The sequence below is a fragment of the Eretmochelys imbricata genome, chromosome 5 (genome assembly GCF_965152235.1).
Source record: "Eretmochelys imbricata isolate rEreImb1 chromosome 5, rEreImb1.hap1, whole genome shotgun sequence".
Lineage (NCBI taxonomy): Eukaryota > Metazoa > Chordata > Testudines > Cheloniidae > Eretmochelys > Eretmochelys imbricata.
The window spans coordinates 52,878,155-52,896,694 of NC_135576.1; the positions used below are offsets into that span (position 1 = coordinate 52,878,155).

At 38.7% G+C, this 18,540-nt stretch overlaps 1 protein-coding gene across 7 annotated transcripts in view; it reads left to right on the top strand.

The window, feature by feature from the left end:
- The window catches only part of XRCC4 (X-ray repair cross complementing 4), a 285,182-nt gene that overhangs the window by 39,470 nt on the left and 227,172 nt on the right, over positions 1–18,540 (top strand). For all 7 annotated transcript variants that reach the window (XM_077817149.1, XM_077817156.1, XM_077817157.1 and 4 more), the window contains exon 3: positions 8,723–8,910. In XM_077817149.1, coding sequence (XP_077673275.1) covers positions 8,723–8,910 — 188 coding nt within the window. The remainder of the gene's footprint in view (positions 1–8,722; positions 8,911–18,540) is intronic.

The window sequence follows — 18,540 nt, forward strand, 5'->3', positions numbered from 1 at the left end:
AATACTCATACTTAATTAGTATTCTCCTTTAATACTATTTTTCTGACTCTTTTCTTCTTTTCAAACTAAATTATAATACTCTAGACATATGAAACCAGGCTTATTTTAATGTTTATCTTCATTTAATTAAATCCTCTGTTGAAATATGAAATGTTTCAAATATATTTTGAACATAATTAGAAGTTGTTGTACAGGTTAAAAAGGCAATATTTGCCAACATTGTGACCTGGTTACGCATACTAATTACATGTGAAAGCTTTCTCTTGCCTGCAAGGGTGGCCAAATATATCAATGTATTTTTGCTTTGTTTTGTTGTTGTTAATTAGGTATTTGGTGATTGTTTCAATATTTTTGGCTGCAGGCTTTTGAAATTTGTTTTATGTTAGGGGAGACTACCAACTTAAAGTCACGCTTGTATTTATGTTCACCTACTGTTGTTCTAAGTAAAACCTAGCATCCCTACAACAGAAAGAGAATATAGAAGAACATTTCTATCCCTTTGTTTTCAATTTAACATTTTTCATCTGACAGACCTGTTGTATAGGCACTTCACAAAGGATGGGATCATGGACATCACTATCTCAAAGGAAGAAAAAAACACAGTCCAGCATCAGCACCAGAAAAACACAGGGGGGAGTGGTCTTTGACCTCCTCTCCTAAGGCCAATCCAATTCATATTGACTCCTATTAACTTTCTAGTCCCTTCACTGAGTCGAAAGGGAGCTGAATTGAACTCCTTGTGCTGTTGTGTCAATTGGATGGGATTAGGTGGAACTACCTCTGTTACAACAGCAGCCTAGTTTTACAATCTGTTTGCCCTGAGGCTAGCTTTTTGCAATTAGTTTTCCTGGTTTGTTGTAGGAAAAAAAGTGGACAACAAGGAGAAATCCAGAAAACTTTATCTTGTTCATATTACAAGATCCACTGACTACACTAGAAAGAAAAGGAGTATTTGTGGCACCTTAGAGACTAACCAATTTATTTATGCTCAAATAAATTGGTTAGTCGCTAAGGTGCCACAAGTACTCCTTTTCTTTTTGTGGATACAGACTAACACGGCTGCTACTCTGAAACCTGATTACACTAGCTGAGCTTATCATCCCTTTGCTCTAGAATGAGTTGTTTTGCGTAGCTATGAATGTGGCTGTGTTATTCTTATTCCAGAGCTAAGCTGTTTGCTGAAGAAACAAGCAACAACACGCTTTGTTTTGTTTTAAACCTCTCAAGATTTCAGTGTTCTTTTGCTTCAACAGTTGAGCTTGAAACTTCCCTTAACTAAATAGCACGGTTAAGTGCATGTGCACGATCTTTCTCTTTAAGTGCACAGCTAACAGCATAAGATTTTTCTACTACACGTACTTAGTCCTTCATTTTCAGAAATTCATAACTGTTTTAAGACCATTTTTCAAAGTGAGTGAAGCATATTCAAGCTTTTCACATCTCAACTTTGAAGTTTCAGATTTCAGCTGTTTTGGAGCTATTTGCTTGAGGGAGAAAGCAGTGGTTAGGTTTTGTTTTGTTAAACAGTGGGAAATCCCTTCAGTTTCTCATGTTGTGGGATATTGTGCATGGCAAACCAGGTCAGGAAATGAGTAAGAGTTGCTGAAGGATTTGTCTTTTCTAGTTCTTATGGATCTAGTGTGATGATGAAAAGTGGTGGAAGCCTCACTGTTTAAGAAATGTAAAACCATAGAAAAACTTGACAAAAGTCCTACAAAATGTACTGTATGACCCAATATTGTATTGACTTTTGAAGGCGGACGAAAGGATCTATATCAGTGGTTCTCAAACTAGGGGGTGGGCCTCCCAGCTGCGAACTGTGTGTATTTTTTGTTTTTTTTTTTTAGAGAGCTCTGGTTGTCAGTCCTGGGTGGCTGGGGCTTGTTCAGAAAAATGTGCATACCCAGGAGTTGGGGCGATGGGATAAAGGGGACAGCCGGAGCCCCGCCACCCTGGGGCTAACAGCCAGAAAGCCCTGCTGCCCAGACTCTACATCTCTCACCTTCCCCAATCCACCACTGGGAGGCAGGGCCGGATTAATCTTTTGTGGGCCCAGTGCCAAACATATTTTTGGGCCCCTATAGGGGCAATGGAGCATGGTGTCGGGGGGTCAGTCCCCGGAGTGAGGGGCCTTCCAGGGGCAATGGCATGGCAGAGGCGGTCCCGCTCTGCCCAGCCCAGTGCGAGGGCACTATTTACAAACTGGCAGTTGCCAGATGCACAGTGGTCTGCCCCATGCTGCGCCACACATCCTCCAACACCGGAACACTGCCCCCCCAATTCCCTATGGCCAGAGCCCCCCCAGACCTGCTGTGCCCAGCACCCCCCCCGACCCTGCCACAAATGCACAGTGCCCTGCATACCACAACCACTGCCCAGCGCTTACATGTCCACAGCCCCACGACAACTGCCCAGTACCCTACACAGAATCCCCACTCCCTAGTGCCCCACCACACATCTTTCCTGGCCCCTCACAGCCCAGCACCCTCCTGCCCAGGCCCTCCAGAGACCCACTCCCCCAAGGTCTGCCACCCGGCCGCACTCAGCAGCCCTGCTGGGAGGCAGCTGTCTACCAGGCTGAGCTGGTAGCGCAGCCAGGGCTAGTTCCAGGGCGGGGAATTGCTCCGGCCCCTCGGGAGTGGTGCGATCAGCCAGGCCAGCACCTGCCCCGGCCGGGCTCTCTCAGGACCCACTTGCCTGGAGGGGCCCAGCCAAGCGCCCCACACTGCACCCCCCAAAAAACTGACTGAGCTGGCCAGGGTTCTGCACCAGTCCCGGGTGGCTCAGCTCCAGGGAGACAGGCGGGGCCCCTCAGGTGGCAGGAAGCAGAGACTGTCCGGAGCCGGAGGTGCACTGGGGTCTATCCAGGAGGCAGCGAGAAGCCAGAGGGTGAGGTCAGGATGTGAAGAGGAGCCTTCAGCCGACTGGAGGGCAGGCCGAGAGGAGGAAGTGGTGGGCGGCGGGGGGAAGCCAGGGGTTGGCGAGATCGCGGCACAGAGCAGGACAGGGCCCCTTCTGAGCATAGGCTCGGCTCCATGGCACCACTGGCGCCATTGTAAATCCGGCACTGCTGGGAGGCAGCGGCGGGACTCCAGCTGTCAGCCCTGGGTTGACAGCAGCAGCAGCAGCAGCGCAGAAGTAAGGGTGGCAATGGGGCCTTAAGTCTTCTATGAAAAGTGGTATTGACAAATATTTCACATTGCCATCCTTACTGCTGTGCTGCTGCTGATACGGTGCTGCCTTCAGAGCTGGATGCCCACTACCAGCCGCTGCTCTTCACTCTGCCTTCGGAGCTGGGCAGTGGTATATGTATTTGGGGGCAGGCGGGGAATAAGCAACTACAGACACAAAAAAGAGGGGCACAATCAAATAAGTTTGAGAACCACTGATCTATAGAGACTTTCCATTTATAACTTATGTTTCTCTGAAAAAAACTTTGATTTCCTGTTGCTTTTATAGCTCTGACATACAAATCTAGCATGTTTGACATACGTACTCAAACACCTACAAAAAGAAAATCCCCTTGATCCCTTTATTATAGCCCACAAATAATGATTTTATGTTCTTGGTGTTGACTTATTCTTCAATAATACGGTAACTTGTTTCCTCAATCTTCAAATCATTATTTTAAATAGCCACTTTAAAGTTGAAAACAAAATTTCTTTACCTATTTTTTCTTTCTTGCCCCTCTCTGCTTATCCTGCTTGTCTCTTGTGGCATCACTCCCCCGAACACTCTGCCAATGGTGACAAGCACTCGGCTCCTGTTTTTGATGTGCCCAGAGACATGTCCAGACCTTCTTCCATACTGTCTCTTGTCCATCCTGAACAAACATGTGAGGCCACTACCCTCTCCTCCTTTAAATTCGTCATCAAGACCCACTTCCACTGCAACATCTATAAGAAAGCAGCTAGCTAATAATGGCTAGGTTGTGGGCTGTTGCGTACAATTTAAAACTAAAAACCAATTTTGGATTGTAAATATTATCCCTTTCCCCATATCCTTTGCTTGCCATTTGTATTTAATTTTGAGCTTCGTGGGGTGAAGACTGTATTGCTATATATCCCTGATCCTACAAAAATTTACACATGTGCTTCATGTAATGCATGAGTAGTTCCATTGACTTCAGTAGGACTACTCACATGTGCAAAGTTAGTCATTGTAGGATTGGGCCTTAATGTGTATAATGCCTAGCATATTGTGACTGCTACCGTAATATAAAACAGGATTTTGAAAAAAATGTAGAACAGTTGAAAAAGAGGGTTATAACAGAATTTCATATATAAACTAACTGTAGCAGTTGCTACTATGAACATTAGAAATGGTGTTTACATCGTACGAAACCTTTTTTGGGAAAAAAGTAACTGTTAAAACGTTTCCTAGTTCCTAGTGACCTTATAATTATGTTCTCAATGTGGTTAAAACATGCCTTTAAAAAATCTGGAAAAAACACTTGCAATTCATTATCCAGGATACAAAGCCATTTGTATGTATTTTGGTTCCTTTAGGTCTCGAATGGAACATGGAGGTGGGTGGTTTGCAGGCAAGACAGGACAGTATTGGAGGCATATTCAGTGTACTGCGTGGATCCACTGGACTATCGCTATGGGTACTGGGTTGCACTGGCTATGCCCACCTGTGCAGTTGCACCAATTTCTTCCCCTGAATTGGGAGAAGGATTTTTCCCCCCTTCTTTCCCAGCATGTTTGTTTCTGTCTCTGTCTCTCAAATGTACTCTGGCACACAAAGGACTTTTTTATTCAACTTTGTATATGGCACTCTGACGTGTCTTTTTCTGTACATTAATGTCTCTATCAATAGGTTGTAAAACAAACAAAAAAATTGAATTTTGTTGCTGTTGCAAAAAACATAGGCCAAGTAAAACAAAAAAAAATTGTGTTGCCAGAAGGTCTTGTATGCTAAGGTACAAATACAGATCTTGTCACTTTTACAACAGTGTATATTATTTTAATTTAGCTCAGCTAAGAGGTTCAGTGAAAAACCTAGTCAACTTCATCGTGTCTTATTAGCTGTTAATTGTGCTGTAATAGGCAACAGAACACAATATCCATCACAGGAATTTTGATTAATCAAATTTATTTTATTGTGCCTTAAAATCTGTAGGGATATTGAGCTCTATCCTATTTCATTCTGTTTTCTTTCCTTTTTGCTTTTTTCATATCTAGAAAATCTAAGCTTGTCTTCCTTTTTCAATTCACCAAAACTGAATTAAAAAGTTTAACTTTTTATTTTACTCCCAGTTCTTTGCCATACATGCTTCACAGCATTGCTTTGCATATTTATAGACATACCTATAGTACTCACCATTGTAGTATCTGATTGTGTTTCCTGTAGTGCTGCAATGCTTATAAAATACTATAGTCTGCCCTTGTCCTTGACTGTAAGTAAAGATGGTGTATATAATATCTGTATGGAATTCTTTAAAGATACCATCACTTAAGGATTCTCAGTTTTGAGTCTTGTTTCTCCAGTGTAAGAGAGAAGGGATCTCCTGTCATGCTAAGGTGAGTAGTGTGATACCAGAAGACCCACATGGAGCTCTTTAAATGCCTCCACAAGCATTGTTTGGCTACCTTCTTATTTGTTTTACTTGAGACTAATTCCATCCCTGTTTATTTGGTAGCTATTTTATTTTATGAACCGGTCAAAGATAGACCAATGTCTCTGTAGCCCCTTGCTGTCAGGTTCATGTAGAGCGTAACACATTTGAAACACTTATTGGAAGACCCATGGTACTAAAGGATATTTAATATGATCCAGGATAGCCTGATGAAGGGTATTTTTGACCAATTGTATACCTGTGAGCTCAAGCTTCATAAAGAACAGATAACTTTTCCTTGTGCAGGGGACTTCAGCTGGTAAAGAGAGTTAGCTTCATGTCACAGGTGCAACCACCAGAGGGAATAAGGATGATGTGTTTCCTTTCCCTCTTCCCCACTACTTTTATGTCCCATTCAGTGCAGCTGTAGCACTAATACAGTCTCAGTCCTGGTTCCCCATCCTTCCACTATTTTTGTGTGTCCCTCAGATTGCAGCACGGATTTCGGCTTTAATGGCTGACCTGCCTTATACCAGATTTTACGAGCATAAAATGGTGCTATAGACTTATATTAGATGTTTTCCTAAAATGGTGGGCAAACTCCACCTTATTGAGACTACCATGATATCAACTATTCCCCATGCCCACATGATCGTCCCAGTGAGGTTCCTTCTATAAGCTTAGTGTTGAAAGGTCCTTGCGTTATTACTTGGACCTTACTAAAAGTTTAAAATTCTGTAATTCCTCAATTACGTTTTGTTCAGGACATACTGAGCAAAACAGAACTTAGGCAGTCCCTCCTCTGCTGTCTCTGAACTTTGATGTGTTTTATCTTTCTTTTCCTGTGTCCAAGCAGAATTTACAAATTTACTCTGTTTAAACAGATAGTAGCTTCTGTAGGTCATGGAGTTAACCCATTACAATTCCAAAAGAAAGAAACACATTACTGTTATTAGTCATCTTGGGTTTAATAATTTTTTTAAAGCTTTTGCAAATATTTTTGCATCTGATTTTCAGTCAGAAATTGGTCATTGCTTTATTTGTGCAAATATTCATGAACAAATGCATCTGCATGCAAAAATGACTGATTTGCACATCTGGCAAATAGGTCCCTATCTAGTTTTTTGTATGCAAATCACTGATTAGTGCATTCATACCTGTGCAAATGCATTACTACTTTCTGTCTGAAAACATGATCCATTTTGTGATTTAAAATTTTTAAAAATGTATAGTGTCCACATATTTTCCATATTCTGTCAAACTGCATGAATAGGTATAGTTACCACCTTTACAAGGGAGTTTGTGTGTGTATGTGTGTGCATTTAAAAAAGCCACAGAGAAAATACTGAAACTAGCTGTGAAGGATGTGATCTCATGTTTATCAATGCTGATTAAAAAAAAGATGATGTGCAAAACTCCTTAAAAATAATTGTGGGAGAAGATATGTCTACCTCTGTGTGTAGCAAATAATTGCCCATTCACCCCACTGTTATACATTTGGATGACTGATGATTTGACGAGTAGTGCTTCCATTGCAATACCAGATTACCTACTCTGTCAATAATATAAATAAGAGACGAATGAGGCAATTACAACATGGTTTCCTTGCTTGGAAAGCTCTTCTGTTTTCATCTGCATGATCAGGATATGTATGCAAGTGTATCTCTTGAGGTGAAACAGTCGTCAAGACGAGATTTGTGAAAAGAAGAAATACAGCTAACTAAAGTACTATGTGAGACATTTTTCAGTTGGGAGTTCACTTCTCTGTTAAGAGCTTATTTAAGTCTGACACAAGTTATGGCTCTTCTCTTCCTCCTCACTGGCTCAAATGTTGGGTAGTCCTTCAGTCCCAAATAGAGAAAAATGACTGTCTATCATGTTCTGCAGAAGATTGGTGCTATAACTGGAAAGTGAAACACTTATGAACCCAATAAAGAGCATAGAGCATTGATAGCCTATAGAATAAGGCTAGATCTGACCCAGGTGGAATACTTTTTAAAAAAAGTGTAGTGCATTTTTTTTCCTCTTCCATTTGAGTCCTTATACATTCTCATACAATAGAGTACAGTGAAATCTGGCTCAACAATAGATCTTGCACTCCAATAAAAATTAGACTATTAGAACTCAAATCAGACTATTAATATGTGATTAAATTAGTCTGCAAAACATTTTTGAATAGAATTTTATAAAATCTGAATTATTTTCATATGAACTGCAAAGAGGCTTGGATCCCACTATTACTGATGCTGAAGGGAGATGCTAACAAGTGAGAAATGGAAAACTAAGAGAAAACAGATGCATATTTTATGAGGACAGAGATGATGTGAATCATTTAAGGAAAGCTTTATTGTTTCTAAACAGCCACATACATAGATTTTTGTTTCAAGAAAAATTCTGAATACCCGTAATAACTTCATGACAATTGGAGCAGAGGTCTGTGCATATTTCTTCTCTGCTGGCAGCAGGACTCTGGGGAGAGCTTCCCATTATGGAGAGTCAGTTACACTCACATAGCAATGAGATTTACAATAATTATTTGCAATATTTTTAAAAACCCAAAACATTTGTGCCTGAAACCTCACACGAGGCGCATCATGTTCAATGCCTCCGTAATCCTTTCTGTCACATTTTAGCATGGAATGAAATTGGGGATGGTTAAAGCTCAAGGGTGTGAGAGAATTCACTGTGGGAAGTGCTGGAGTCCAATAGAGAGTCAACTGCAGCCTGCAATGGATTTTGAAGACAGAAGAGGGGAATAACCAGAGGGTAGGGTGGTCTTTAAACTTGGAGAAGGTAATAAGTAACTTGTGAGGGTAGGAAATAAGTGTAGTGAAGGCCACTATCTCTTAGGAGTTTGGAAGAAACCCCCCAAGGAAAATTGTGAAATACAAGACAACATACAAAGTTATTCAGAGCTCTCTTTTGTTGTTGAGAAGTTAATCTATCATTACTCTGGCTAAGCAAAAGTGTTGGGATAAAGTGGTAATAAACCACATTCAGAGATGTGTTTTAGTTAAGTTTAGTTTAGTTTTAGTTAAAAATAGTAATTTAGATTTACCTTTTTAAATAGTTTTTAATAACCTTCCTTTAATATTAGTATATATTTCCAGAATTAAAGTGTATTTTTTTTTAGACTTCTCCAATTTCCTCCTCCCTCCCCAGTGGCTGAAGCTGAGATTTCTAAGGAGGCCGATGACATGGAAATGGAAAGAGAGAAGTATGTTAAAGAACTGAGGAAAGCACTATTGGGAGCAGGCCCAGCCAATATGTACAACTTTGATGTTTCTAAAGATGAAGAAAATGTGGAAAGCTGTGATTTCTCATATGAAAAAAATCTGAAAGATGTTTCCGTAAGTATTTCTGTAACACTACATGTTGTAAAAAGTTATATCTGGTGCAATACATATGAAAAAGGGCCTTTTGCTGAGCACATCCCTCAGTTTAATAAATTTCTCTTTTTAAAAACATGGCCAGTACTTTTTATAAGTTGTAACAAAAACCTTGAGTTAAATAGATACTGTCAACTCCAGTATGGCCCAAAATATTAAGATTTTGTAAAAATAAGTTTTCACAAAACTTACGAACAACAGAATCGTTTCCAGGACCTTTTAAAATTCTTTTTGGAAAAGGACTGGGGCCTTGAGGCTGATATGGTCGCCTCTCCCTTCTTGGAAGTCCCATTGGCTGCAATTTGAGTCTTGAGTATGTAACAGCTGTAGGATCAAAACCCTATTTTGTTAATTTGATTACTGTTTCCTTTGTGTGTTCCTCTAATAACTTGTTCTAAAAGTTTAGTAATTGTATGTTTTCCATAAGCACAGGATCGGTTCAGATTGCTGTTGCAGTTCGGTCTCGTACTGAAACAATACGTATGCTTTATTTATTTTCACATAAGGAGAGGTTGAGGATTACATTCTTTTTTCTATGGTACCCACCCCTGTAGTAGTACGTGTTTGGAACTTATTGCTGTGTCTCAATATTGTAATTACTGTGAAATGTGTATTTATATATCTTTATTCCCTTTAAAAAGATTGTGTATGTACATCTGCTATACGGTAGAACCTCAGAGTTATGAACACCGGAGTTAAGAACCGACCAGTCAACCACACACCTCATTTGAAACCAGAAGTATGCAATCAGGCAGCAGCAGAGGAGGGAAAAAAAGCAAATACTGTACAGTACTGTGTTAAATGTAAACTACTAAAAAAATAAAAAGAAATCAGCATATTTCTTCTGCATAGTAAAGTTTCAAAGCTGTATGAAGTCAATGTTCAGTTGTGAATTTTTGAAGGAACATCCATAACATTTTGTTCAGAGTTACGAACAACCTCCATTCCCAAGGTGTTTGTAATTTGAAGGTTCTACTGTATATATTGAAATATTTTTCACTTTTGGGGAGATCAGTTCTTTGGTGTGTAATAAAAGTATTTCATAGTTCTTTAGTTAAATGTATTCCTTCCAGCAAAAGAGAGAAGTTTTGGCATGGCTGTTTTTATTTTAAAATATAGGTTCAATTAAAGGAAGTGATGAGTTCCAGTAATTATAATGCTACATAGTATGCTTTGTGTAAATCCACTGCTTCTAAAACGCCCACTCCCCATTATGTAATCAATCATCACCATTTGAGAAAAATCCAGTAAATTACTGAGAACAATTATAGGATTACTTTTATTAATTCAATGCAGTTTTACGATTTGATGAGTAGCAAAATCATTACAGAAACATGCCTAAACATTAAGATGTTTTTCCTTTGGTGCTTGGCTGTCAAATTTGCTTTATTTTCCTAGAGAAGTGTGGTAACGATTGCTTTGTTACACAAACTTGGAAAAAGGAGTTGGTACTTGCATCTTTTTTTCACTATAAATTATAGTGGGATTTTCTTGGCTTAACTCCCATTGACTTATGGGGGAACCAGAATTAAGCCGATGCTGAGTGCTTTGAAAGCCCTATCCTAAAGCATTAAATAGGAGCAAGATTACTTGGAGATTTTTTCATTAAATTGAAAATGCTGAAAAGCAGTGTTCAGCTAAATCCATCAGCTTCAACATACAGGCCAGAAATGTTTATTTTTTCCTTTGTTTTTGGAAGATGCGACTACATGGAGAGTATTACTTTAGCACAAATTAAAAACAACCATGCTAGTCATCTCACTTGTATGTCTTATGTACGAATATGAGTTACTAGACAGAATACAGTTTTTAAGTGGTATAAAATGGCTGCTTAGGTACACAGGTACCTAGTTTGCTCATGCAAATACAAGTTTTGGTCACGCCTACATGTCTAACATACCTTGTGTACACTAGGAAAATTAGTATCTATTCTATCTACATTGAAGGTGCAGCCTTTCGGCAAGTAGTGTAAATACTATTGTAGACTGACAGGTTTCAGAGTAGCAGCCGTGTTAGTTTGTATTCTCAAAAAGAAAAGGAGTACTTGTGGCACCTTAGAGACTAACAAATTTATTGGAGCATAAGCTTTCGTGAGCTACGCATCCGGTGAAGTGAGCTGTAGCTCACGGAAGCTTATGCTCTAATAAATTTGTTAGTCTCTAAGGTGCCACAAGTACTCCTTTTCTTTTTACTATTGTAGACGGGGCTCAGGTGCTTTTACCATTGTTTCATGAAAACTTGCTCAGAACTTGGATATATATTTTTCTAACATCAGTATAGCCCAAATGAAATCAATTGTGGGCACAAACAGGAAGAGTGACAACTTGGTTAAAATAGCAGTTAATTAAGGCACTAATAATATTGTTACAGTGTTTGTTTTACTTTTCTGCTTTCATTCTTTCATGCTGTGTGTTGCTTGTGACCACAGAGAGATGACTTTCTTTGTTTATACAGTAAGCAATAGAGGCATGGATGGTGCTCATCAGAATGAGGTGTTTTTCCAAGAATGCTTTTTAAATTATCAACATTCACTTTTTTTATTTAACCCTTCCGTCTCTGTCATTACTCAGAAAAATCCATGCTTTTAAATTTTTGTGTGTATTTCTGATTATTGAAGTGTCTCCATTGACTTTCTTCAGAAATAGAATGACATTTTTGAATTAACAGGAGATGATGATGATAGTACTCTGATTGCTTTCTAATTGTTATTTTGCTTTATTGATCTAAGGGCTTGCCCACCCAGGAAAATTGGCCAGCAGAACTGTAGAGTTATAATTGTACTGCTATAGCTATGTCAGTAGAACTACCCCTGTGGACACCCTTATGTAGCATTTAAGTGACTTTTTGGCATATCTTATTCCCTATTTTTTTCTGTATAATATTATTTATTTGTATTACTGTAGCACCTTGGATCACTAGTCATTGACCCCACTGTGCTAGGTGCTGTACAACTACAGAACAAAAGACTCTCCCTTCGTCAAAGAGCTTGCAATCTAAATCGACAAGCCCTTAAGCCCCAATTCTGTAAAAATTTATTCACTTGACTAGCATTATGTACATGAGAAGTCTCATTGCATGCAGAATTGGGTCCTTAATGAACTGTCTTAATTATCATAAATAATATAAGCCACTCACTTGGGTCTTGTTCACCCCCCCCACACACACACCCATAAGGGATAGGGAAAACACACTTTCAATGGCAAAAGAACTGAATGTTGACTTTTAAAATGATGCAGGTGTATTTTCTAAAACTGTTGAACATATTCTGACTGCTTTAACTGTGAATTAAATGTTAGTTTCAGTACCAACATGGTTTCTAGTTGTTAGGGGTGGTTTCTGTTTGTGAATATTCATAGATTTAAAGGAGTTTGAAAACCTTAAAATGCTATTATTTGTTTTCAAGAGTTTCTGTGGTGTTCTGTTTGAAAGTTTGTACATTTGGTGCCCAGTGCTATGCCCAGTGACATCAGTGGGAGTTTTGTTGTTGACTTCTGTGAGAGTAGCATAATGCCACTAGAGCAGAAAGAATGCATTCTCATGTACTATTGGAGTGGTGGTTCAGAGTAGTGATTTAATAAAAACCCAAACTTGAAAGCATGTGGATTCTATAGCCAAAAGCAAAATTCAGATTCCTAAGAGTGTGTTCTGAAGTATTTTAATGGCAATATTTACCTTTTTGAATCTTACTAAGGAAACCCTGGTTAATATAATTAACTCAAATGTATCATATGCCAAAGCATGACTGGTGTAGAATGGTCCAGAGAAGTACATGCAGAAATAATGGGATCAGCTTAAGAAAAGGAAAATATAGGCTCATTATCAGTAAACATTTTCTAATAGTGAAATCTGTTTGATTGTGGAAGTGTGTGTTTTGCCGAGGGAAATGGTGGTAACTCCATTCCTTGAGTCATTTAAAACTTGACTGGACAAAGCAATTGAAAATACACTTTAGTAAACAATCCTGCATTGGTAGTGGGGTACACTGGCTGACCTAATAGGCGTTTTCCATCTCAAAAGTCTGATGCTCTCGTTGCGTAGGTAGAACATCTTTGACATAAAAGTCATCCAGAGAGCAGTACATTGATCATCCTAAACTTTTCTAGGGAAGTAATATCCACATCCTAAAACCGCACTTAGAAGTCTGGAAAGTGGTGGAAAGGATAAAATAGGTTTTACAAGTCACTGCATGAAAATAGGATTGCCCTTCCCTTTTAGATGCCCTAGGTTGTTTGTTCAGGGCTCATGTTGCCTTTTGGTGTCTAGATGGAATGTTTGACAGTGGTAAATCTGACAGATGAGTCCCCACGTCTACAAAAAAAAAAAAAAATCAATCGGAATTGTAAACATCCTCTGGCCAAGGGGAAGTTAAAAACAAGCTGTTTTAGATCAGCTTGGTTTGCATTTTCTAACTGATAGGGAAGAATAATCCCACCCGGTCCTTGATTTGTATATGGGAGTAAACTTAAATTACATTCATTTCTGGACAGAGGTTAATTTTTAAAACAATTAATTTGTCAGAAGATCATTAGAAATGTTACACTTTTCAACTTTTATGCCAAATCACTAAGGGTTCAATGACACTATTTAGGTACAGCCCTCCCTTGAAGACTGTGAGGGAGCCAAATCAACCCAGAGGGAGTGCAGGAAAGTATTCTGCTCCCGTACAATAAACCCAGTGTGACATCCCTTTCTGCGGTATGGCTTAGTCTCCTACTGCAGGCAACGTGGAGGGATTGGGGGCAGTGGGTTTGCCTTGACCCTGCCTCTTCATTGTAAGGTAGAAGGTTTCCTTAGTAGGGGCTGTGCCACTTATATCCTAAATTTTTATATGCGGGGGGGGAAGCTTCCCGTTGTCCCAAATATTTCATTTCTCAGTCTTAGGAAACACTTCTAATATAGGTTTCAGAGTAACGGCCGTGTTAGTCTATATTCGCAAAAAGAAAAGGAGTACTTGTGGCACCTTAGAGACTAACCAATTTATTTGAGCATAAGCTTTCGTGAGCTACAGCTCACTTCATCAGATGCAACGAAGTGAGCTGTAGCTCACGAAAGCTTATGCTCAAATAAATTGGTTAGTCTCTAAGGTGCCACAAGTGTGCCTTTTCTTTTTACTTCTATTATAGACACATTCGTGTTACAATTTCATAGTAGCATGATGATGATTGAAAGCAGTTTTCTAAATAAGGAATATAATTTATTTAGACAAAAGGAAAAACTTTAAAAAGGTCTGTCATACGGAACTATTTCTATGTTCTTTGTTGTTAGTCTTTTGAAACAGTGATCAAAGAAGATGTGTTTGTCTCAAAATATTGGAAATATTTGTCTTAGCTGCATCTCAGCCTGATAATCGTGCCAGTTACTTTAAATTTATACAATTTATTTTCTTTATGACAGGTGGTTTGCCACAGGGTATTGAACACACTGCCCTTAGGAGCTGTTTTTAGGGTGGTAAGGGCAAAGGAGACTGTTAAGAGTCACATTAAAATAACAATACGTTTGGTATACAGTGGGACTTGTGTGTCAAGCCAGCTGCAATGCAAAATGGGCCACACACACAGAGCTCAGTAAGGAGCCATTGAGACTTGGCCAGCTAAACTGCTGCCACCTAAACAAACATCATCACAGAGTCAGTGATTTAGCGCTTGATCTAAGTAGGTGACCACTTGCAAGTAAATCTTTTCAAGTACTTTAGCTAGTAACTCCACATATGATAAATAATGGAATTCCTGCAAGATTCTCTTTTTGAAACTGGCAATTAAATTGATTAAATAGCCTTTGATAAACAACATTGGAGGGCTAGCAAACTTTTTTACAATAATGTGGCAGGTATTATATTTGTTCCTTGCTTATTAGGAAAATTAGTAAATAGGCAAGATGTTAGCCTAAGAAGTTTCAGGCACTAGGTACAAAACTCCATTACTAATTGGGCTGATGAAAGAAATGCTATTATTTGTCTCTCTAGTTTTCCATGGCCACATTTCTACAGTGGGTTCTAAAATATAGTGCAGGGAATCTGAGATCATTGTAATTTCATTATGGTTAAAGTACCTTGACATATGTGCATGAAATATAACTTATCATAATGTGTTGAGTGAATTAAGCAGAATTGGTATGGTTCTAAAAGTTTCCCAAATGTTGAAGTCTTGGTCCAAGGTTTGAATAGGTGCTTAGCTCTAATGGTTGAAGATACATTGTTTGGGTAACAAAGGTCATTCAGAGTTCAGATAGTTTCCCAGGCAATTTAACTAATTAATTAAAAATGGAAAGGGAAAAGAAGAAATCTTGCACAAAGACAAGAAGATGAACTGGTAAGTCAGTGTAAAGGTAATTTACTTTATATTACTCTTAACTACATACTTCTGAGTATAAGAGAACGTATCTGAATTATTTTTTCCAAGACATCTGGTTTAGGAATATTTTACTACTGTACTGTGCCTGAGACAAACATAGATGTTGCTTGCCTGCTGAAAGACTTCTGTGTAATACAGGATTCTTTCCTCCCCCCTCCGCTCCCCAACACTTACTTTATGAAGTTTAAAGTAGTCCTGCATGATGTGAATATAAGTGTAAGTCATCTTTCCAGACCTGAATCATAAAAGCTTTATTTTCGTTTGGTTTTGAAGTTTTAAGAGTCCTTTTTGCTGTATTTGAAGGCACACAAAAAACACAAAACTTATTATTTCACAGAGGGTGACATTTTCTTTTTTTAACTGTTGTCATGTAATATATTTTTGCTTTCATGAAGGAGATTTTAAATACCAATAAAATACGTTTTTGAAAAAGGTGAGGTTGCACGGCAAAAAGGAAAAGCATTTTATAAAAGGTTGGCATTAATAAATTCTCCTCCACCCACTCCCTACTTGTCATGACTGCTGCACTAGAGTGGAAAAAAAAAATTCTGAACACTGATTACACCTGATATGCTCAAACTGTACAATATCTTTAGTGATTGTAATTTCTAGATAAGTCTTTCCATGGATGTGAAATGGATCTATTATTAGAAAAGCATAGCACTTTTAAATATACATTAAGAACAGTAAAATATATAAAACTCTCAAATCAGCATTATCTCCTGCCTGTGGTCCTTTTCTCACTGGTAATATTAATTGTCTGTGAGATTATTATTATTATTTTTATTTTATTATTTATTTTATTTATTATTGCATTTCCGATTTTCCCATTTTGGAATATGTGCTGTGCATTTCTTTGTATAGAAATCAAGGTTTACTTTTACTTGTACTGCTGAGTTAGAATCACTTTCCTATGAAGAGGCAAAACTTTAAATCACTGTCTATTGACAAGTCTTGGTTTCCCTAGAAAAAGATTGGAGACAGTAGATGTTCTGCAAAAGAGATTACTGAGAGGGTTTTTTTTAATTCTACCACAAAAATCTATTCCCATATCCTTCATAAGGAAGCATAACAGTCTAAACCTGCAGAACAGCAAGTATCTTATCTACGTTTCTCTTCTGCAAGGATTTCACAGCTCTAGGTATTTGTCTTCCTACCTCAGCAGATGCAGGAACCCCCTAAAGCTCAAAATAATAATGTGCTGCAAACTTTTGCTTTCACTAAAGTAAAGTCTGTACTAGTTTTAAATTCTCAGTTGACATGTTTTCGCTCTCTAAAAGTTTGATGAATGATTTTTTTTTAGGTTAATGCAATTTGTGGCAGTTATGCTATACTTGTATACCTGAAGCTTTCCTGAGATATTGTAGTGTTTCTACATTTACAGAAAAACTTGCCTGTCACCATGCCATATAATTTTAAAAGTAATTATAAAATACATGACTTGCATACCCAATTACTGTTGTGCATGTTCTGTGTAACTTAGTAAAAATATTGTTTTTTATATTGAATAACTCTGTGGTATACCTTTGCTTAAGACAAATTCCTTTAGATTTCATTTTAAAGATCTTGTACACTTAACAGACAGATGTTTAGTGATAACAGCATTGTTCAATTCTGTGAATTTTTGGAGTATCAAGCTTCTATGGTGCTTAAATAACAATAAAGGAGATAATGTAAATTAATGCTTCTACCAGAACATTGCCATGTTGTACACATTTCTATTTCTTTTTCTCTATAGAAATGTTATTTAAAATATTTCTGTTAATAATTAGATAGATGGTGTGTTTAAAAAGATAAACAGGGATAGAAATATGTGCAATGTGGCCAAGTTAATGTTGTCGTAAGACCCTTACTTCTGTACTTCTAAAATAATAGAAGTAAGGGAGTTAGGATTGTTTCATATAAATAAATCTTGTATAACGTGAATGAGGCGAAGGGTGAAGATTGGGTGAGATGCCATAATGGTGGTAGGAGGGATGGACCATAATGGACTGGCCCTCCTCAAGGGAAACTGGCTCTGGGGACATGGACTGTCACTTTGTTGGCGGGGAAGGAGCCAGAGTTGGTGGAAGAAGTGGGGCGGTACCAACTAGATATAGTTGGCCTCACCTCCACGCATAGCACTGGCTCTGGGAACAAACTTATCAACTGAGGGTGGTTTATTTCCTATTCAGGAGTGGCCCCACATGAGAGGCCCTGGGTGGGTGTGGGGATACTAACAGGTGCCTGGCTGGGGGCTGCACAGTTGGGAATTTGTCCCAGTAGATGAGAGTGTTGCCTCAATGAGACTTCGGGCTTCAGAGAGGTAAACCCCAACTGTTGTTTGTGCCTATGCGCCTTATAGCAGTTCAGAGTACTTGGCCTTTCTAGAGACGGCGGGATCAGTGCTCAATAGAGTGCCACTTACAGATTCTGTAATTCTACTGGGGAACTCCAATGCTCACATGGGGAATGATGGAGTTACCTGGAGGGGAGTGATTAAGAGGAAAGGCCTCTTTGGTCTGGACCATAAGAGGTGAATTGTTTTTGAACTTCTGTGTTAGTCATGGAGTATCCATAACAAATACCATGTTCGAACACAAGGTTACTCATAAATGTACTTGGTACCAGAGCATCTTGAGCTGAAGGTCGATGACTGACTTCATAGTTGTCTCGTCAGATCTAAGGCCATATGTTCTGGACATTCAAGTTAAAAGAGTTGCTGAGCTGGCAACCGATCGCCACTTAGTGGTCAGTTGGATCCAATGCACAGGATGCCAGGCAGATAGATATGGGAAGCCCAAACAATCAGTGTGAATCACCTGGAAACCCTGTGTGTAAAGACTTCAATTCCCACCTCTAGAAGAACTTTTCTTGTGTTCTGGATGAGATCTTGGACATGGAGTGTGAGTGGACCATGTTCAGGGCCTCAATTGTTGAGACAGCCACGAAAAGCTGTGGCCTGAAGGCAGTTGGTGCCTGTCATGGTGGCAACCCTAGAACCCCCTGAAAAATTAATGAAATAACTAAGAGCTGGAAAAACACAGAAAAATATACTTGTTTACTGTTCAGTCTGGAGCTCAAGGCCTGCTAGAGAGAATGTTTATAATTTATTACTTTTTTAAAAAAGCAGGGGTTCAAAATAAATGTTTAGTAGAGCTATTGACTAGTCAATAAGAACAGTAAAGCTGTACAATATATCAAAATAAAATTAGGATTCTTTAATTATTTGTAAAATGTGTTTTGAAACAGATGAGAAAAC